General features: G+C 45.5%; 1 protein-coding gene across 1 annotated transcript; it reads right to left on the bottom strand.

Annotated features, from left to right (window-relative positions):
• Positions 1 to 16747: 16747 nt before the first annotated feature.
• LOC100761144 (alpha-1,3-mannosyl-glycoprotein 4-beta-N-acetylglucosaminyltransferase-like protein MGAT4E) lies at positions 16748 to 22160 on the bottom strand. Its single transcript, XM_035445831.1, has 2 exons — positions 22053 to 22160; positions 16748 to 17967 (listed from the first exon to the last, which is right to left on the bottom strand). The coding sequence occupies exons 1-2, from the start codon at positions 22158 to 22160 to the stop codon at positions 16894 to 16896; spliced, it is 1182 nt and encodes a 393-aa protein (XP_035301722.1). The 3' UTR covers positions 16748 to 16893.
• Positions 22161 to 23045: the final 885 nt, after the last annotated feature.

The following is a 23045-nucleotide window of genomic DNA, read 5'->3' as shown; positions in this document are numbered from 1 at the left end:
CACACACACACACAGAGAACACACACATATACACACAGACACACACACTTTTTGAAAAAGAATACCAAGTAAATATTCAAACTTACCAAGTTGTCCTTAAATGTTGTTTATTTGTTTGAGGACAAATCTTTCTCTGTAGGCCATGGTGTCCTGGAATGTAGGATCCTCTTGCCCTAGCCTCCTGAGTGCTGGAATTAGAGGTTTCTTTCTTATATTTGTTTGTTTGTTTAGTGTGTGTTTGTGAGTGTATATGTGCATGGGTGTGCTTGCTACAGTTCTCATAATACAACATATGTGTGGAGGTCAAAGTACAATTTGTGGAGTTGGTTTCTTCTTCTACCACAGGGATCCGGGGGACTGAACTCTGGTCATTGGACCTGGTGGCAGCAAATGCCTTTACCTCTGAGACATCTCACCAAACCCTGGGATTAGACATCTCTGTCAACATTCCCTCTCTCTGGGTACATGAATTCATCCATAGCCTATAAGTTTATATCTTGAGAGAGACCATGCCTCCTACATGGTCCCCTGGGCAACAGGAAGGAAAGGATCCAGAAGGCTGGACACCTAACCTCAGCACGCTTTGTGATGAATTTTCCATAGTGTAAGCTAGATAAGTGCAGAGAACAAGCTAGGCCATGCTTGATAAACTAGCTGCCACCTGGCTGAACAGAGATTCGGGGTCATGGCACACAGCTGAACAAGGAGGCAGGGTTATTACATGTAGATAGACAAGAAGGGAGGATTTATGGTATACAGCTGGACCTAGGAGACCAGTTTAACTAACCTCCATGGGAGCAGCCTCTGCAGGGGAGTGGTCTTCAGGCCTTAGACATCACATCCAGGGTGGAGAAAGCCATGGTGGACATTTTCTGCACACACTATCAGCATCCTCACATGGAATACAGGGAATGCTTTGCAGTTTCTCTCTAGGTTAGAAGTTACTAGGGTCCTTGACATGGCCATGCCCATGCCAAACGATATACATTCACTTAGGACCTCACAGAATTGGGGCTTTCTACACTCCCCACAACCTCCTAACACCCTTATTTTCTTTTTGAGAAGAGTGGGAATGGGCTGTTCTGAGATAGGGCCTTACGTACCCCAAACTGTAATTGAACTCTTTGTATAGCTGAAGATGACCTTGACTCCTGATCCTCCTGCCTCTGGCTCAGCTCTCTTTTCTCACAGTTTAAAATAAGCAGGAACAAAACTGGATGTGGTGGTGCACACCTTTAATCCCAGCGCTGGAGAGAGTTCAAGGCCAGCCTGGGTCTACAGAATAAGCTCCAGGACAGCCAGAGCTACACAGAAAAGCCCTGTCTTGAAAAACCAAAAGCAAAAAAAAAAGTAAGTAAACAAACAAATGAAATGAAATTTGAAAATTAAAATAAAAATCAGAAACAGTCTGTTAAATCTACACCTTGCCTTGACCCCCACACCCTACTTCTATAAACTCTTGATAGGGTAGAGTCCCTGGGAGACAGTCTTGCCAAGTCTCTTTTGATATTAGGAGCCTTGAGGGGGTGAGGATGGAGAAGAGAAATTCTTGCCTGAAGAGTTGAGTATGAGGGGCTAGAGAACTGGCTCAGTGGTTAAGAGCAACTGTTGTTCTTGCAAAGGACCCAGGTTCAATTCCCAGAACCCACATGGAGATTCACTACCTCCTTGGGCACCAGGCATGAACATGGTGAACAGACATACATACAGGTGAAATACTCATACACATAAAGTAATAAAAATAAATCTAAAAAAAAAATTGAGGGCTGGAGAGATGGCTCAGCGGTTAAGAACACTGACTGCTCTTCCAGAGGTCCTGAGTTCAATTGCCAGCAACCACATGGTGGCTCACAACCATCTGTAATGAGATCATGTGCCCTCTTCTGGCATGCAGGCATACATGCAGACAGAACACTGTATACTTAATAAATAAATCTTAAAAAAAAAAAAAAAAGAATTGAGTTTGACACTATTGACCCTTAGTGAATCTTACTAAGGGGCTCTAAGTGATCATGATCATGATTCTTCTCACTCACCAAAACCTGCAGCAGATGAACCTGGCCTTGGATGACTTTCTACAGGCAGAATCACCTATTTCTAACATTCCCCAGCTGGCTCCGTGGAAAACTTGGAATGATAATCTGAGGACAAAAAAAACAGAGGATTGACCTAAACTTTGGTCCGTCCAAAGCTCCTGACCTATGTCAGAAATTAACAAGCAGGCTTCTGGCCTGAGAATGTAGCTGAGCACTGAGGGAGGGGGGAAGAGGCGAGGTGGGAAATACGAGGAGGGAGACAGAAAAAGCAAAGAATTGGAGGGAGAGCGGATAAGAGTGTTAGCATACATAGTGAGTTCAAGGCCAGCCTAAGAAGCACAGTGAAACTGCCTCCCACCATTCCATTTACTCACCCCACCCTTCCAAGAACATATACAAACTTGGGAAGGAGAGGCAGAAGAATTTCAGGTTCCTATTCAGCCTGAGCTACATAAAAAAGACTCTTGTCTCAAAAAAGCAGCCTCTGTCACACACGTATACACTCCTGAGACTTGATAAGAAGCTAGAATCCTCTGACATGGCCGTTTCTAAGGGGTCTCTAGCACAAAGGACATGACACCTACTTGCCATGAGTCTGGGCTACATAGGGAACACAGCTTGGAAGAGGAAGCTGTGTAAGCAAATCTCGGTGCAATGTGACCACTCTGAGTAGACAGGTGAACGACCTCCAGAAGCAGAGTAGACGGTGGGCTCGTGGCAGGATCTTGAGGGTTGAATACTTGGCTGGCAGGCCAGGAAGGATCAAGACAGAGGGGGCAGTTTACCGTCTTACAACAAAGTAGCTCCCTAGCACCCATGCTGAATGTGCAAGGGAAGCTGGTGAAAAATAGACAGAGTGGGGGCTGGAGAGATGGCTCAGAGGTTAAGAGCACCAACTGCTCTTCCAGAGGTCCTGAATTCAATTCCCAGCAACCACATGGTGACTCACAACCATCCGTTATGAGATCTGTTGTCCTCTTCTGGTGTGCAGATATACATGGAAGCAGAACGTTGTATACATAATAAATAAAATCTTAAAAAAAAATAGACAGAGTGTCCCAGTAAGAGGCAGACATTTCTGTCTCATTGCTCAAAGGCTCAGACTGAGAGGTGAAAAGACAGTGTTCCCAAAGCATGTGGGCCTTTGAGGGAAGAGTGTGATGGGGTTTGATTTTTGTTTTTCTTTTTCTTTTTTTTTAAATGTGTGTGGAGGAGCAGCGGGGGGAGGGGAGGGGTGTCACGGAACAATATGCAGTCACTTTTCTCTTTCCACCTTGTAGAGTCAGGTAGGTTATCACTCTTGGCAGCAAGTACCCTTGCCCAGCCAAGCCACCTTGCTGGGCTCAAGAATGGGTGCTTTAGTTAGATGCCCAGACTGGGCCCTGGTACGGGAAGATAGGTGCTGGAGTGCTGAGTTATGGACAGAGAATGATGGGGGAACCGCTGAAACCTGATGGCAACTAATGTATGTGATTCCCTATGTTCTTGGCACCTTGCTTCACAATGACTCAGCTTCATTGTTCAGGGATGGGAGGGCATGTTTGAAACCAAATAACTGACAAAATTCCGGACCTCACCCTCAAGCTGAGATGTCCCTATGCAACTTCCTGGAGCACTCTGACTGCCCTGAGGAAGTCTGGGGATGCTTGCTCAATGATCGATTTGAACACATCCTCTCGATTGGCCGGACTTGACTGAAGGAAGTCATAGTGTGAGGTTCCCTTGATTCTAGGGAGCCAGCAGGAAGCATGCTGTTCCTTTTCCCCTCTTCAACTTTTCCTGGTCCTTGGTCTTAGAAAAGATAGTGCATTGCAGCAGCTGTGGGAAGGACAATGACCCACTCCTCACACAGAATGGTTAGGACCTGGGCAAGTAATGTCTTCTTTGTCCATTGAGAGTCTGAACTTGGGTTTGGTCCTCATTTGAGGATCTCACATTTCTGTTCTTATGGGATATCTACAGAGTCCAGACAGGGCAGGCGGTGGTGGCACATGCCTTTAGTCCTAGCACTCGGGAGGCAGAGGTAGGTGGATCTCTGTGAGTTTGAGGCCAGCCTGGTCTACAGAGCTAGTTCCAGGACAACCTCCAAAGCAATACAGAGAAACCCTGTCTCAAAAAACCAAAACAAACAAACAAAACAAACAGAAAGAACCTGAACACTGAGGGTGTGTGAGCTATAGCTCTCCCACCCATGTACCCCACCCGCCTTGCTGATCTGGAGTCTGCCTTGTCCCCCATCAAGTCTGAGCAGGCTCCCTGCCTGTCTCAGACAAGCCCCTAGGAGGTGTGAGACTGTCTCTCCTGAAAGTGACTACTTCCAAGTTGCTGGGAAGACAGTGGGCAAGTCCCTTAAAGGATTTCATGCAGTGACAATTAAAGGAGGGGCAGGCAGAAAATCCTGGCCCGTTTGGCCCTTAAAGCCAGGAGTATCCCACTAAGGAATAATCCCACTGCCATGCCTGTGCGCCTTGGATGCACTTTCTAGCCCAAGCCCAAGCCACGCCTAATTGCTTTGTTTCAGGCTCTGTGGAGGCACAAGAACCTGTGTGGATATCCATTCTGCTATACTTCAGCTGCATCATGAATAAGAGTGCAGACTCTGAAGCCAGAATGTCTACATTTGATTCCTATAACTCTATGTTCTTGGCCATGTTGCTGGACCTCAGTTTCCTGCTCTATAAAACAAGAGTAGGACAATAATGCTTACCTTGAAGTGACTGGGAGGGGCAGCCACACGGTGCTGAAACTCAGTAAGCCCTGCCTAGTTTGGCGATCGTCAGTCCCTGTGATTGTAACCTTCCACAATGGAGGAAAGGGGCCTTACGCACTCAAGCACCTGCCCTGCCATCACCATTTTCCGTATAATAACCCTCCTTTCCCAGTCGACAAAATCACTTCTTTGTGCGTCTCTACAACTCTTCATTCTCCCCAATTATGTTCTTTTGAAGACTTTCTTAATTGAAGACATTCATTCTTAATGGTTAATTATTCCAATTTCCCTAAGGGCCAAGGCCTCTCAATACTGTGTTTCTCCTCTTACCCCCTGAGGTTTGAGTGTTCTGGAGCTCACACAGTCTGCTCTGTGCGTCCAAGCTCTGGCTGGAAGCCCACCTGGACAAAGCACCCCTCAGTCCCCTCTGTCCCTCCCCTGCTCTCCCAGAGCCCCAGCTTTTCACCCAGGCATGAAGAAGTTCTTAGGTAGGTCAGAGGGGGGCTGTCCATTTTATACAGTCTCAACTTTGTCCCCATTCCCAGACACTCAGCCAGCAGTAAGACCCAAGAACTTCCCTGGGCGATAGGCAGACACTTGGCACTGACAGTTGCAGAAGGGATCAAGCGGCAAATGGAAGGCCCTTCTTGTACTTATCTCTTGCTATGTTATAAACTTTCCTTTAATCCCTGCACTTGGGAGGCAGTGGCAGGTGGATTTCTGTGAATTTGAGGCCAGCCTGGTCTCCAGACTGAGTTCCATGATAGTCAGAGATACACAGGGAAACCCTGTCTCATAAACAAAACAAAAAAGAACTACCCTAGAACTACCCTAGTTTATAACCATCATCATCTTTTCTCCATTCGTGATCCTGTAACTTGGGCAGGACTAGGTGGTGGTGGTTTACCTTGTGGGACTGGCTAGGGCAAACCAAGGTGGCTGCACCTATGTCTGAGGCCTTAGTTGGGAAGGCTGGGGAGAACGCCCTTCCTTTCCAGTCTCTCACCTGAAGGGAGAGGTCCATCTGTATGCTGTGAATATATGTTTCTCTTATTGGTTGATGGATAAATGGTGATTGGCCAGTAGCCAGGCAGAAAATATCAGACTGGGAGAATTCTGGGAAGAGAAACACAGAGAGGGAGCTGCAGAGAGATGCTATGTAGCTACCTACCTAGAAGATAGGACACTGAGCATTCTTTAGTAAGCTAAGACCGCAAGGAAATACATAGACTAATAGAAGTGGGTTCATAATTTAGAGAGAACTAACCAATAAGAAACCGGAGTCATCCATCAACCGAACAGTTTATAATTAATATAAGCCTCTGTGTATTTATTTTGGGTCTAAAAGGCTGCAGGATCAGGCAGAACAGAAACTCTGTCTACATTCACCCTCTTACACTTAGCATAATCAGACTTTATATGGCCACTTCCAGAGAAAAAACAAATTGTGAGGCCTCTTGACAGTTCAGGTTTTAAAAATAAAATCAACACACACATACACAAAGACCTCAGACTCATTGAGAAGTATCTTGGGGCTGGAGAGATGGCTCAGCAGTTAAGAGCACTGGCCATTCTTCCAGAGGACCAGGGTTCAATTCCCAGCTCCCATATCTCAGTTCACAACTGTCTGTAACTCCAGTTCTGGAGGATCTGGCACCTTCACACAGTCATACATGGAGGCAAGACACCAATGTACATAAAAGAAATCTTTAAAAGAGAGAGAAAGAGAGAAGTATCATGGATTAAATTGAGTCTTTCCAAACCACCTGTTGAAGTCTTAATCCCTAGTCTCTCAGAATGTGTGTTTATTGGAAATAAGGTCCTTACAGCTACTTTTAAAGATGGTGGACCTGGAGAGATAGCTCAGAGGCCAAAAATCACTTGTTGCTCTTCTCGAGGACCTGAGTTTAGTTGCCAGCATCCACACTGGGACTCTCAACCTCCTTTGGCCCCCATGGGCACTCAGATATACATGCATGTGCAACACACACACACACACACACACACACACACACACACACACACACAACTAAACATAAATCTTGATGTTTTCTAAAGTAAAGACGAGGAACTAGCCGGTCAGTGATGGCGCACGCCTTTAGTCCCAGCACTCAGGAGGCAGAGACAGGTGGATCACTGTGAGTTCGAGACCAGCCTGGTCTACAAGAGCTAGTTCCAGCACAGCCTCCAAAGCCACAGAGAGAAACCCTGTCTCAAAAAACAAAGGAGCAAAAAGAGGAGAAACTATTGGATTAGGGTGGCCCCAGTCTAAAATATCAGTGTCCTTACAGAGAGAGAAACTGGGCTGGGGATGTGTCTCAGTTGGTAGGGTGGCACACACCTGTAATCTCAGCACTCTTGAGGCAGAGGCAGGAGCAAGGCTATCTTGGGCTACACAGTGAATTTGAGGCCAGCCTTAGCTACACGAGACCCTATCTTTAAAAAAAAAAAAAAAAAAAAAGGAGGGTCCAACAAGATGGCTCCTCGGGTTAGGTGTTTGCTGCTAAGGCTGATGACCTGGGTTGGGTTCCTGGGGTTCATGTGGAGGAGGGAGAGAACACACACACACACAAATGTAATGAAAAATGGTTTTTCATTACATTACAGCCAGGTGTGTGTGATGGTGCACATCTTTAATCCCATATTCAGGAGGCAGAGTCGGGCTAATTTTTGTGAGTTCCAGGACAGTCAAAACTACATAATGAGATGCTGTCTCAAAAAAAAAAAAAAAAAAAAAAAAAAAAAAAAGGCTGGCAAGAAGGCTCAGTAGGTAACAGCACTTGGCTGTCAAAGCTGATTCAATCCCAGAGACCTGCACACTGGAAGGAGAGAACCAACTCCTGCAAGTTGTCATTTGACTTCCACCAATATGCCGTGACATGTGTGGCCCCTCAACTAAACTGATAAATGTAATAAAAGAATTATTTGTTTTTGCTTTTGTTTTCTGAAACAGGGTTTCTCTGTAACTGCCCTGGCTGTCCTGAAACAAGTGCTGGGTTTGAAGGCATGAGCCACTATGCCCAGCTGTAATAAAAGAATTGTAAAGATTGAAAAAAAAAAGGATCATCTTTTAAAGAGGAGAAGAACCCAGATCTGATGTGCACACAGGGAGAATGCCAGGGAGAGAGGCTCAGAACCATACCCCCATGAGCCCACTCCACCCCCCACCAGTCCTCATTCCACCCCCATAAGCTCCCACTTTAAACCCAGGAGCCCCCGCATCAGTCCCCATCCCATAAGCCCCCACCCCGCCCCATGAGCCTGCCCTGCTGACACCCACCTAGGTCTCCCAGTCTTCAGCCAGGAGGTCTGTCTTAAGTCACCTGGCATTTGGTACTTTGTTACAGCAGCCCTGGCAAAATGACAAGGGCAAAGTCATCTGTTTAGAGACAGGATCTTCCTATTTAGCCCTGGCTGGCCTCTGCTTCTGCTTTCTGAGTGTTGGGATTAAAGGCCTACATAGAACCATTCTCTCTCTCTCTCTTTCTCTCTCTCTCTCATTTTTGTCTGTCTCTGGTTTCTTTTTTCACTTAACATCAACACTTGGATTTTTGACCCTGAGAACAATGATTTCCTGTTTCTGGCTTTCGGAACTCTGAAAGAACCAATTTCTACTGCTCTGAGGCACAGACATGGTGATTTGTTCCATTAGACATAGGAAATTAACATAAATAGAAGTAGTAAATACTTCATGTGGTAGGTAGCAGGTTGAGAACTGTTGCCCTTGAAGGTAAGTGTGTAGCTTCTTCAAAGCCTTTTTATTTTTACATTTTCTAATGTTAAGTGTAGAAAGATAATTCCATTAAGTACAACAGTCTGTTAAGCATTACTGGACTACTGAGTTCAAGTATAGGATATGTCAAAGGCAGGGGCATAGAAAAGACAGGATTCTTCTTCTGCTCTGCTTCCATGATTTCAGAGCACCAGCTGCTTTAGGTGGAAAGACATCAGACATCACAGCCTACTGTCTGCCCCTAAGATCTTTTTCACGCAAGAGCTAGCTAGTCCTCTGAATGAAGCAGCACACTTAACACCACATTGGTTCTTAGAAACTGGGAAGGGGTGAGGTATGGAAGAAACTCAAAAGTAACTGAATCCCAACACTTAATGGACTGGTTGGGAACAAGAATACACACCCCGGTCCCAAGCCGAGCAATGGGGTCGCACGCCTTTAATCCTAGCACCCAGAAGGCAGAGGCAGGTGGATCTCTGAGGCCATCCAGGGCTGTTACACAGAGAAACCCTGTCTCAAAAAACCAAAACCAAACAAGCAAACAAAGAACACCACCCCACCCCCCACCCCCGAAAAAAAGCAATTACACACCAGTAATTGGGAATTGTGTCAAGGGTAAAGCAGGCCACAATCCTGGGTGGTTGGTAGTATTTAGAACCTAGGCCTAACCTTAGAGCAGACCAAAAGATCTGCTGCTTGCAGGCTTAAAATACAGATTGTGAAATAAGTCAGAAACACATAAGGCACAGCGTTGCTATTGTGAGGAAGCTACGGTATAAATGCCTTTGTTTTGGGTATAGTCCCACCATTACAAGTCGACACAGCCAGGAGCTGTAGATCAAGCACAGGAGTCTTCCATAAAGCCTTTCGGTAGCTCTTGGACCCCAGAAACATCAAAATGCAAGCTGCCTTTGAAATAGGCACCAGAAATAACAGCAGCAGCTCTCCCTCCATGGAATCCCCTGCTTCCTGGCTAGTGAGACAACTGAGACTAGTGCCATGCTAGCACCGGAGTGCTCCCTAGCCAGATCCTCATCAGCCAGGCAAGCACAAATGGCTGAGGTACAGCACATGACAGCAGCTGGGAAGGGTTGTCTCCCAAAGCTAATTTCGAGCTTTCATCTCTGGGATCATGTCTGAGATGCCTCTCAAGTGCTGAGATTGTAGGCACAGCTGGCTCAAGTCCTCCTCTTGACGGCATGCACACACAGCAATATCATTGTGGCCATCAAGAGCCAACAGGACAGCCGGGCGTTGGTGGTGCACGCCTTTAATCCCAGCACTCGGGAGGCAGAGGCAGGTGGATCTCTGTGAGTTCGAGACCAGCCTGGTCTACAAGAGCTAGTTCCAGACCTCCAAAGCCACAGAGAAATCCTGTCTCGAAGAACAAAAAAAACAAAAACAAAACAAAACAAAAAAGAGCCAACAGGACAACAGGATGTGAGGACTAGATATGGACAGATAAGCCCTGCCAAGAACTCAACTCCCTCCTCTTCAGGGTACAAAGAACAGAGTGATAGGATAAGATTTGATTGTCTTGAGCTTCGAAATTCTGTGCTTCATAAAAGTTTTGCAGCCGGCGGGGCAGTGGTGGCACACATGGTTTATCCAGCACTCAGGAGGCAGAGGCAGGCAGACCTTTGAGTTCGAGGCCAGCCTGGTCTACAGAGTGAGTTCCAAGACAGCCAGGGCTACACAGAGAAACCCTGTCTCAAAAAACAAAACAAAACAAAAAACAAACAAGCAAAAAGACTTTTGCAGCTTACATCAAAATCCCTGGGAGGGTTTGTACCCATGAACCACATGCATGTCTGGTATCTGGTACCCTCAGAGATGAGAAGGAGGCATTGGATTCAGGTCCTCAAAAGCAACAAATGCTTTTTTGTTTTCTTTTGTTTTTTTGTTTTTCAAGACAGGGTTTCTCTATGGCTTTTGGAGGCTGTCCTGGAACTAACTTTTGTAGACCAGGCTCGTCTCGAACTTGCCTCTGCCTCCCAAGGGATTAAAGGTGTGTACCACCACCACTCAGCCTTTTTTTTTTTAAAATAAGATTTATTTTTATTGTTTTTAATGGTGTGTATGGGCACATGTGTGGGCTGCCTGCAGGGGCCAAAGACATTAGAGCCCCCAAAGCTGGAGTTATAAATATGGGTGCTGGAATGAACTCAGGTCCTCTTAAACAACTGTGTGTGCTTTTAACCACTGAGCCAGATCTCCAGCTCCCAAGAGGGATATCTTTTAAGAACTACAGATGGGGGGTCTGGAGAGATGGCTCAGTGATTAAAGTGTGCTGGCTGCTCTTCTAGAGGACCTGGGTTCAATTCCCAGCACACGCATGGCAGCTCACAACTGTCTGTAACTGTCTGTAACTCCAAGATCTGACAGCCTCACATGCAGGCATACATGCAGGCAAAACACCAATGCACATAAAAATTAATTTAAAAAAAAGTGCTGATGTCCCCGGCTTTACCCTAGAACCACTGTGGAGTTGATCCCAGAGTCGGCCGAAGTTTGTTTTTTATAACCTTCCTGAATGAAGCAAATGTACAGCCAGAATTGAAAACCACAGCCCTAGGGCCCCAGACATTTGAGGAAACAGGACGATCAGATGGTGCATATTTTAAAAATTGTTCCTCATCCTGACACTCCATCTAGGCCCAAACAAAATATAGCTTAGAAAAAAAATGTTCCCTAACATCTTGAAGTTAGCAAACTTGAGGCCAAGTTCACTGACTAGAATTCCTGACACTTCTTTTGAGTACATTTTGATTGCCTGTTCTCTGCTCCAACCCCCTGGCTGGGAATTGAACCTAGGGTCTTGTACATGTTGGATAAGCATTCTGCCATGGACGTAGATCCCCAGACCTGTATTTGTTTCTTGTTTCATCATCATCCCTGTAGATCCTGTGATAGTTACCAAGGAGGTGAGAGTTCATTCTTACAAGGGAGTCTGTGCATCTCAGACATGATCCCAGAGGTGAAAGCTCGAAATTAGCTCTGGGAGACAACCCTTCCCAGCTGCTGACTGAACTTGGGTCTAGATAACTTCAGCCTACTTAGTACCTGTCTTGCCTCTGAGTGTAGCTCCTGAGCAGGAAGGAGGCTGGGCTCTTACAGAAGCCCATCCAAGTCCACACAGCTTAATAGTGGTGTGAGAAGGTTGTGTGTCTCATCCACTTCATACCTCAATTACAAACCTCAAAGGTAAAATAAGGTAAACAGAGCCTGCTAAGCTGAGCCCTGCCGAGGGAGGCACTGGAAGCGCTTAGCACAGCGTCTGACACAGATGGTAATTTGGATACCTCACGATGCCAGCTGTTTTGTAAAGTGTCCGTGGTCTGATGTCTAGGACAGCACACAACTAGACCTGGAATGCCAGGAGTTGCCGTATGATTAACATGGAGAGAAGGTGGCATCTGCACATTTGCTGACTGGTGAATAGTCAGTCCACAGAACAGCCCAAACCTGAAGATGGTGTGTAAATAGGCTAAGTTCCAGGGTCTCTGAGAGGAGTCTAGAGGAAAGACGCGAGTGATTAATGCTAATCCCAAGAATGGGAGGAGAGAGACCACAGACCCAAATCATCATGGCCAAATTAAAGCAAGATGTGTTATTTGTGTACACAGGCTGCTTCCCCCTAATGTGAAGTTCGGGAGATCAGCATTGGATGTGAGGTAGACAAGGCTTTTATAGCTCCAGGGTAGGGGGTTTCCAAATGGGGGACTTGGCTGGCAAAATAGGCCAGGTTGCAGGAAGGACATAAGCATAACAATTAGTTCCTCCTGAAACAAAGACCTGGTTGCATGGTGGACTTAATTAGGGAGTCATAACAAGGTACTCATGGGTGGTCGTATAAGCTTTTGAAATAAAGGTAGGGTTGCAAGATGGTTTTAAACAACTTTTGAAATGATGTGATTGCCATTCCTGGAACAGGTGGTACAGAACCATGTGTAGTTAAGGTGACAGGTGGGGCATAGCCCAATCCTTGAGAAACAGGTTTAATTATAAACAGGATTGAACCTAGTTTGTCTTCACTGTAAGATATCTTTTAAGCCTAAGATGGAGTCAGGCTGGTTCTTCAGTTAATATTTTGAGTTTTGATGGGCATGGGAAAAGACACCTTTCTGAATTCTTCTGGTAGACAAGGCAGGCGCTTGGCTGGCTGAGTGCTTGGGGTAGCCAGTGACTGTGGCTACCTCACACTTGGGGCTAAGGGGACTGGAAAACTGGAGGAGGTGGTGTTCCCACTGATTTGATTGCTGTTTTGTTTTGTTTTTTGTTTTTCCAGCAGATGAAATACCAGCTATGTGTCAAGTCCTCTGCGAGGCCTCAGGTACATAATGATGATGAGAGCAGACGTGCAATTTCTAAGCTCAGGAAGCATGTGTTTGGGCTCTAAAGAGGGCATTATGAACCCTAAACAGCCACACCTCTGTAGACTTGTGCAAAATAGAGGATGAAGGTTCAAAGGGAACAAATAACAGAGGGCCTGACCTTGGTGGCCTTTGTGGTAGCATATAAAAGTTGAGGACAAGTGGTAAACAAGGTGGAGGTGGTTCAGGCTGGAAAACAGCATATGCAAAGGAGCTCGGACCCACAGAAGGAACTACAAGAGCCTTGAGACAGACAGTGGTTAGCCATGAGCTTAGCAAGTTGTTAAAAAAAAAATCTGTAACTCGGAAGCTATGGGAAAGCCACTGAAGAACTTTAAAACTTTATTTTTCACCTTTATTTTTATGTGTTTAGTTGTTTTGCCTGTATTTACCTATGTGCACCGTGTGTGTGTGTGTGTGTGTGTGTGTGTGTGTGTGTGTGTGTGTGTGTGTGTGTAATAACCTGCAGAAGCCAAAAGAGGGCACTGGATCCTCTGGAACTGGAGTAATAGACAGTTCTGAACCACCCACCATGTGAATTCTGGGAAATAACCAGGTCCCCTGGAAGAGCAACCAGTGCTCTTAACTGCTGGCTGAGCCATCTCTCCAGCCCCCTGGTGAACTTTAAATTGGGTAATGTCATGATCCCATGTGAAGTATTTTTTGCTTTAGGATTCTAAGCTCTCACACATTAATCACATTTGATTGCCATAGCAACCGTATAGAGATGATATCTCTGTCTTACACCCAGACCCAGTGGTCTTGAACAACTAGACTATATCACTCTACCCTTCCTTCTCCAACTGGCAGATGCCTATCTACACCCACACTGATGGAAGGAAGGTGATGTTACTTGTGGGAAATCCAAGGAACCTGATTTCTCTGCCCTATCTCTTAGCCCTCTTGGTGACAATATTGCTTCTTGAATCTCAGGTTTCTAGAAGTAGTCCAACCAGAAGGGAGAGACTCCTTTTAGTTGGAAAAACCTGCCCCTCCCTTTTCACCTGGGGCAGCACTAGCAATGAAAGAAATGTCCTACATGCCTGGGCCTGTCTAAGACTCCCTCTTCAAACCCAGTGAACAGGGTTCGTGCAGCAGGTCGAAGGCTTAGGCCGAGGATGTTTCATCAGGGAACAAAAGCATACAGGAGGTGGGACAGAGCTTGACTGATGTTAAAGGCTAAGTAAAGAAGCCCATGCCCTGAGGGTAAACTGCCTGCCTTTTTTATTTTTATTTGTATTTTTTTTTCTCTGTGTAGCCTTGGCTGCCCTGGAACTCACTCTGTAGACCAGGTCGGCCTCAACTCACAGAGATCCACCTGTCTCTGCCTCCTGAGTGCTGGGGTTAAAGGTGTGTGGCACCACCACCTTTAACCCCAGCACTTATGTGCAGGAATTCCTTTCATTCACATGCCAAGCTTGCTTGGTAGATGGAACTCCTGTTTTACAGATGGAGAAACAAACTCCAGTGAGATCTTTCAGCTAGTAAGTTAGCTGGAATTAAAGCCCAGGTTTGGGAGATGCTAAAGCTTTTGTACTGTCTGTTGAACTCTAGTAACCAGAGAAGAGCCGACTTGTTCCACCCAGCAGCACCTCCACCTCAGTAATATCGAGATTCCCCCTCCTGGGTTTACTTGGTAGAAATGCAGTTTACATTTTCATATGTACCTACACAACACACACACACACACACACACACACACACACACACACACACGTCAACGCTTTAAAATAAATCTTTTTAGTGAGGCAGTGGTGGTGCACACCTCTTATCCTAGCGCTGGGGAGGCAGAAGGAGGCAGACCTCTGAGTTTGAAGTCAGCCTGAACTACATAGCGGGTTCCAGGACATCCAGGGCTATTACACAGAGAAGCCCTGTCTCAAAAAAACAACAACAACAAAATCTTTTTTAAAAAATTAAAATAATGCTATCCGAAAGAGGGGGACAGGCATGCCTGCAATCCCCACACTTGGGAGGCTGAAGCAGGATTGCTGTAAATATGAGGCTGTCTTGGACTACATATTTCCAGGTCTGTCTGTGGTACAGAGTGAGACCTTGTCTCTGCAAGAGGACAAGGGGTAGTTCCTGCTGGGTCACAGTGGGATGTTCCTAGAGTCGTTTTAGTTGTGGCACCCATCAGTTGTCAACATGGCAGCCAGAGCCTGTGTCACTTCTGGCCATGGGTTTTCTTAGCAGAAAGTGACTATGAAACATGAATGCCATTCCTCTATAATGCAATTCCAGAAAATGTGAGGCCCCTGCTTTTGATAAAGATGCAGGCAGCAGGAGGAGAAAGAGCTGAGCTGACCTGAAGGGATCCCCAGACACAATGCAGGAGGGACTTGTACTTCCATTTTGCAGTCTGGATGCCCTACTTTTTCAGATTGACCAGGGTCAAGTTGCTGGTCCCCAAAGATACCTGACCCCCCCCCCCCATATCAGCCACATAGCATCTCAGCCTGAGTGAGGAAAAGTTGGATCATGTCTGCTTCGGAACATGTCTGAGGACTGGTTGGGTGAGAGAGTCAGGGTGTTTGAGTGTCTCAAGGTCCACCGGACTGAGGCTACTTGGAGGTAGAGCTAGAGGGTTAGGCGTCATATCACAGGGTGGCGTAGGCACTATAGGTAGCTTGATGGCGACAGTGATAAGGTTTCTCCAAAGCCACCTCTATCAGCTGAAGGAGTCTCCTTGGAACTCTCCTCCGCCTTTGGTTGCAAGAGGTAAGTAAACCAAGGAGCTGCTAGCCTCAGGAGGACCTAGGTCACAGCAATCCTGTTGCCAACTGACATTTTAGGTAACTTCTCTCATATGTAACTGTCTGTCTGTCTGTCATCTATCAATATATGGCAGTATATATCAGGGTTGATATGGTGGCACACTTCTGCAATCCCAGCATCCAGGAGGTGGAAGCAAGAGGATTTCAAGTTTGAGGTCTTCCTGAGCTACATAGTGAGACCTTGTCAAAAAAAAAAAAAAAAAAAAAAAAAAAAAAAAAAGGAAGAAAGCAAGCTGGGCTGTGGCACACTCCTTTAATGCCGGCACTCGGGAGGCAGAGGCAGGTGGATCTCTCAGTTTGAGGCCAACCTGGACTACAAATGGAGTTTCAAGACAGCCAAGGCTACACAGAGAAATCTTGTCTCAACAAAACAAAACAAAACAAAACAGAGAGAGAGAGAAAGAGAAAACTTTTTGAAGAATTTTTCAAGTCAGGCGTTGGTGGCGCACGCCTTTAATCCCAGCACTCGGGAGGCAGAGACAGGCGGATCTTTGTGAGTTCAAGGCCAGCCTGGTCTCCAGAGTGAGTGCCAGGATAGGCTCCAAAGCTACACAGAGAAACCGTCTCGAAAAACCAAAAAAATTTTTTTCTTGATTTATTATTTGTTATTATTACTATTATTATTAATGTACTTGATAGAGTGTGCAGAGTCAGAGAACAACTTTCTGGAGTCCATTGTTTCCAGGATAGAACTCAGGTCGCCAGACTTGTACAAGAGCTTTTCTTCATTGAGCCATCTTGCTGTTTCTTATGTTAGGTCCTAATGACTCCTCAGGGGCTAGGGACGGCTCAATGACAGAGTGTTTGCTTATCATGTTCCAGGCCCAGAGTTCAATCTCCAGCATTAGAACAAAATTTGGTATGCTTTCTACACTGACCCTCTTACAGTCACCCCACCTCTGAGAACATGAAAGCATGCTCACACACACATACCCTGCCCAGGGAGATCCAGGCCTCCCAGGAATGTAAAGACTCTCAAAGGGACCAAGGCCTTTCCCCAAATTTGGCAAAGCTACATTTGTCAGAGTAAAAGAACAACAACAGAATCCTACTTGAGTGGCTTGTTTGGGTAGAAAAAGGAAAGAATGTTTCCTAACGTTTCAGTGGCACTGAAAATAAATAAATAAAAATGGCAGGGCCTTCTTTTCCTGCCTGCTATTCCCTTGGATTTCTCTGATGTCATTCATAGTGGCTAGAGTCAAATGGCTTCAAGCCTTTAATTGTTTGCTCTGATATACCATCAGCTCTGATCAGCCTTTCTGTTCTAGGCATTTTCCCCCCAGAGGTAGACATGCCTGATCATGAGACCACCGGCCTGATTAGCATTCACTGCCAGCTTCACGCAGCTCACTTGGTACCCCGAGCTTTCCAGAATGATCTGATCCATCTGCCCATGTACAAGACGTCCCAGCAAGGTAAAGCTGGTACAATTTGGGGGTATTCCTTCAGGCTGGTAGCCTAGCTCCACCTGTCCTTTTTCTAGGATGTATTTTCCATCCGTGATGGAGCCTGTTTGTACTTGCACTCTGTTCAGGTTCGCTGGGTGGTTCAGAATCATTGTCACATAGTTGCCTGTACTGACGTTGTAAGTCCAAAAGAAGGACTCGTCCAGAGTGTAGGCCTCCTGGGGGGAATGGACACCAGAGAACCTCATGTCCGTGAAAACAACTCCAGGCAGGACATCAGGACCACAAGGACCATTTTCCTGGGCCGTTAAGGTCTTGTTCTCAAAACTGAGGTGAGATAGCCTGTGGTAGAAGAGAAAAGGTCTACAGAAGATTACATTTTGCTGGTCCAGGAGGGTACGGAAATGAAGGATCAGCCATTCCAGGGGTCGCTCCTTGTGGAAGAGGAGGAGGAAATGGGCCAGAAGAGGAAGGTCCCTGCTGTGGAAAAGTTTGCCAAGGAAGCCCATATTAGAGAACTCGAGGAGTACCCATGTGTGGGGGATCCTGTTGATTACCTTTGAGCGAATGTGGGTGACAAAATTGGGGGCACAAAAGACATTGTCCTCTATCAACAGGAAATAATTAGAGAGATTTGTGGCAAAGCTCATGAGGAAGGCGTGGTCTATGTTCTGCTTGGAGTAGATCTGCCCCTGAGAGAGCTCCTTCTGGTTGTCTGTCACAGTAGGGTAGGTATGAGATGGGGCATGGATCACTAGCAATTGCCCTGTCAAGATCTGGGAGCTGTAGAGGCTTGCAATATGGTGAACAGTTTTCCTGAGCCAGGTGGAGTCAGACTCTGCCAGGTGAACTAGCACTGTTAACTGCTTCTGCTCAGATGTGGAGGAGGCGTGGTACAGGGAAGCCAGGGTATCCAAGAGGCCACCCTGACCCTGTCGTGACACTGAGGAGATCCCCACTGTCAGCCAGGCTAAGAAGAGGTAAAACAGGGACAACTGTCAGTGTGTGCTGGCGGTGAGAGTGAACAAAAAGACTAAAGAAGCAAGGCATGGTGAGGCATGCCTGTAATCCAGTCTTAGTACGAGGGAAGCTGAGGCAGGAGGATCACGAGTTCAGTATGGGTTACATAGTATAGTGAGACCCTGTCTCAAATAAAATAAAATAAAATAAACCTCGGGGTTATAGGGAATGGGGATGGAGAGGTGGCTCATCCTCTGTTCTTGCTAAGAACCAAAGTTTGGTTCCCTGCACCCATGTTAGGAGAATCACAGCAGCTATAACTTCAGCTCCCAGGATCCAACCCTCTTCTGGCCTCCATGGACACCCATCCACACACATGTGTATACACAATACACAACATAAATGAATCTTAAAGATTAGAGAATGTTATTTGGGGTATTTTTCTGTACTTGGCAGAGGGAATGTACATTCCTGCTACTTAAAAAAAAACTTTTAAAAAAGATTTATTTATTTTATTTTGTGTGCATTGGTGTTTTGCCTGCATGTATGCTTGTGTGAGAGTGTCAGGTCCCCTGGAACTGGAGTTATAGATGAATGTGAACTGCCATGTGTGTGCTGGGAATTGAATCCAGGACCTCTGGAAGAGCAGCCAGTGCTCTTATCTGCTGAGCCATCTTTCCAGACCCTTATTATTGCTACTCTTTTTTTTTTTTAAAAGATTAATTTATAGATGGACAGTGGTGGCACATGCCTTATCCATCCTTTCTGAGTCTTTTTTTAAAACTTGAAGCTTGTGGATTAAGAACTTGATAAATATTAACTTTTTGTTATGGTTATTATAATTCTGCTTTTATCCTTTTATTCATTTCATCTTCCCAAAGGTCCCCTTTAACCCAGGTATTTGGGGGGAACTTTTTCTAAAAACCAGGAACCCATGTTTTTGTTTTGTTCTGCCTTTCAGGTGCTAAGGACTGAATGCCAGATTTCATACATTCTGTCTTGTTTGTTTTTTGCCAACGTGACACCAGCCAGAGTCACCTGGAAAAGGGCAATCTTAATTGGGAAAGTGTTTTCATAAGTTTGGCCTGTAGGCAGGTTTGTGGGTCATTTTCTTGATTACTAACTGATGTGGGAGCGCTGAGCTCACTGCTGGCAGTGCCATCCCTGGGCAGGTGGTTGTGGAGTCTAGAAGAAAGCAAACTGAACAAACCAATAAACGGTGTTCCTGCAAGGCCTCCACACCAGCTCCTGCCTCCAGGTTCCTGCCTGAGTTTCTGTCTTGACTTCCTTGGGTGATGGACTGTTACCTGGAGGCATAAACTGATATAACCCTTTCTTCCCCAGGTTGCTTTATAAAGCTGAGATACACACTCTGGGAAAGCACTCAACCTACATTGTTCCATTTCCCCAACTGGGAGCCTGGGATTCTTACCCCAGTTCTGCCACTTCTGACTGTTGTGTTGGCCAAATCCTTTTAGCCCTGAGTTTAGTCCTAAAACACATGAAGCCAAAGGATTTGAGCTGTCTGCTCTAAGACCCTCCTGTCCCAAATGTTCTTTAATCTAGTGATTGCTCTTCTTTCTTTCTTTCTTTCTTTCTTTCTTTCTTTCTTTCTTTCTTTTCTTTCTTTTTTTTTTTTTTTGAGACAGGGTTTCTCTGTATTGCTTTGGAGCCTGTCCTGGAACTCACAGATATCCTCCTGCCTCTGCCCCCAAGTACTGGGATTAAAGTTTTGCACCACCACTGCCCAGCTTCTTTCATTTTTATATATTTTGTTTAATCAGACAATCTTAACCACACTCTTCTTTTAAACATTGTAACTGATCTCTCTTCCTTCTTACATAAATGCTGCAAAGCCACACAGTTTCTGGGCATGGTGGTACATACCTCTAATCCCAGCACCAAGGACATTGAGGTGAGGGATCTCAAGTCCAAAGCCAGCTTGAAATACTTAGTAAGGCGGAGTCCAGCCTAGGCTGCAATGGGAGACTCTTTATGAAAATAAATAAATAAATAGGCTGGTGGAGTGGAGAGATGGCTCAGTATTTAAGAAAGCTTGAGGCTATTTCAGAGTTCAGTTTTTAGCACCCAAGTCAGGCAGGTCACAACTACCTGCAACTCCAGCTCCTGGGGATCCATACTTATACCTATACCAAACATATACATACATATCCATATACTATATACCCATAAACAACAACAAAAAAACAATGGCTGGCGCCATCCCCCTCCAAAAAAAGGTCACCTAAGGTCTGGAGAAATGGCCTAGTGGTTAAGAGTGCCTACTAATCCACAGAGATGAGTTCAGTTCCTAGCACCTACCTGGTAGGTTTACAACTGCCTGTAGCTGCAGCTCCAGGGACTCTGATACCCTCTTCTGGCCTCTGTGGGTACTTGTATGTATGTACATATAGCCACAGACAGACACATGTCTTCACTTAATGGAAAATAAAACAAAAAGCATGGCACAATGGTGCATGCCTTCAATCCCAGCACTCAAGAAGCAGAGGCAGGTGGATCTCTATGAATTCAACCTGGTCTACACAGTGAGACTCTGTTTCAAAATCAATAAACAAAAAGCCACATGATTATCCATTCTGCATCTCCTCACCACCACCAAAAACCACATAACCATCATTCCTAGAGCATGATCATAATTGCAGATTGAAATGGAGTTATGCTCCTTGTTTAACCAATGTAAACATGTGTAGTATTGCAGAGGAGTGTATACACAATGTAATGTTTAGAAATGTTTCATAATAATATGTGGTCAACACATTGTACCCACCTATTCTAAAGGTTTTTTGTATGTGCACACACACTATTGAACAAACTTTGTACATTCTGAATATGTATTACTCTTATTGGGTAATAAAGAGCTGACTGGCCAGTAGGTAGTCAGGAAAAGGTTAAGTGGACTTGCAGACAAAAAGACAGCACAGGGTAGAAGAGGGCAGGGTTATCAGAAGACAAAGAGAAGCAAGAGGAATATGCTGTGCTGAAAAAATGTACCACCATGTGGTAGATTATTGATAAAAACTATAGGTCAATTTAATTTATAAGAGCTTGTTAGTAACAAGCCTAAGCTATTGGCTGAGCATTTATAATTAATAATAAGTCTCTGTGTGGTTATTTCATGGCTGGCAGGACAGAGCTGACTGGTAGGACACAGAAAAGTCTGCCTGCGTGTGTGTGCATGCCTGCGTGCGTGTGTGTGTGTGTGTGTGTGTGTGTGTGTGTGTGTGTGTGTGTGTGTGTGTATGATGCTGGGAACTGAACTCAGGTCCTCTGGAAGAACAGCAAGTGTTCCTAACCACTGAACTATCCCTTCACCCCCTGGTTCTGCCTATTAAAACAACTACCTTTCTCTGTTCTTTCTTATCATACCCCTGACTTGTCCATGTGCTGGGACTGGGGAGGGAGCTGTCATCCAGATCCAAGTGTCCCTGGATGCAGCTCCACCTTTCCTCCTGCTCTCTTCCCTCAGATGATCCTCCTCTCCCCAGGACACCCTCCTCCCTTACTGGTACTCACTCTTTCTTCTTTGGTGGACTTTTCCCAGATATTTGGAGGTGATGGTCTTCCAGTCTTCTAGAGATTTGGGGTTCTTCTTACGGTCATGCTTGATCACCTGGATCATTAACAAGGGATATGTATGTATGTAGGTATGTATGTATGTATGTATGTATGTATGTGCACACACATATCTCCTTTCATAAAACAACAGCCTTTATTTCTCCCTGCTTCCCATGCTCTGTTTTAGGGGAAGAGGTAAAGTGACTCTCTCTTTTAGAAGGAGTCCAGCACCAGTGCCTGGCCATGGGCCAAAAGATTCATGAGCTCTAGCAGTGTTTGCTTTCTCCCTTACCTTGAGAAAGGTGACAAATCAATGTAGCTAGTTTGTGGAATAGTGAGGAGATCCACACCCCAGCTCCACTCAGAGCCTCCAGCTCCCAAGTGGAAAGGATTAGAAGGAAAGGCCAGGTTCCTTGGGCAACCTGCCTGTCCTCACCCTTTCCCACTGTGCATTCCCAGTTTCCCAAAGAATAATCATCACCTTTTGGATATCTTCAATTTCCTCAGGTACTTCCAGGATGATGAAGAACCACAGGAATATGATGGCCACAGAGAGTTTGAAGCATTTCCTGATGGACCATCGCATCATGTCTGCACTGGGATATGGTTTCTGCAGTAAGACGTCAGTATGTACAGCGAGAGAACTCTACTCTCCCTAACTGTAAGATTTTTTTTAAATTTTTTTTTGAGACAGGGTTTCTCTATGTAGCTCTGTAGACCAGGCTGGCCTCGAGCTCACAGAGATCTGCCTGCCTCTGCCTCCTGAGAGCTGGGATCAAAGGTGTGTGCCACCACCACCCAGCTCAGATCACAGATTTTTTTTTTTTCGAGCCAGGGTTTCTCTGTGGCTTTGGAGGCTGGAACTAGCTCTTGTAGACCAGGCTGGTCTCAAACTCACAATGATCCATCTGCCTCTGCCTCCCTAGTGCTGGGATTAAAGGTGTGCCACCACCAATGCCTGGCCAAATCACAGATTTTTAAAATACACTTGGGTGTATAGGCCTTAACTAGAACAGGACTTTTTAACAGAGTAAGTTCAGTGGGTTTTGAGTTATTGGAACACAGGCAGCTCGGCTCCAAGTGCCTGCATCTAGCCCTCTTGATATCTTTTCTGATTGCCTCTAAACTACAAGATAAATTTTCATATGCCTTGTCACCTGAGTTAGCCATTATTTTCCTGCATACTCAGGACACAATAAACTAGTCAAGTGATTTCTATGCTCCAAAGATTACTATGGCTCCAAAGGCCATAGTATTCCCCAATTGCCTTCATTCCCAGAGATGTCCTCCATCCTTGTGGGGTTTAAATTTTAAACATTAGCAATCAATTAATTGCTAATAATTTTTCCTTTTTTTCTCTTTTATTTGGGGGAGGGATTGTGAGCCTATCCTTTAATAGCTGAGCTGTCTCTCCAGTCCAAATTTCCTTTTTAAAAATTATGCGTGTGGCCAGGCAGTGGTGGTGCATGCCTTT

The sequence above is a fragment of the Cricetulus griseus genome, chromosome 5 (genome assembly GCF_003668045.3).
Source record: "Cricetulus griseus strain 17A/GY chromosome 5, alternate assembly CriGri-PICRH-1.0, whole genome shotgun sequence".
Taxonomy (NCBI): Eukaryota; Metazoa; Chordata; class Mammalia; order Rodentia; family Cricetidae; genus Cricetulus; species Cricetulus griseus.
Note: the sequence above shows the minus strand (reverse complement) of the source record. Positions and strands in the feature narration are given on the sequence as shown.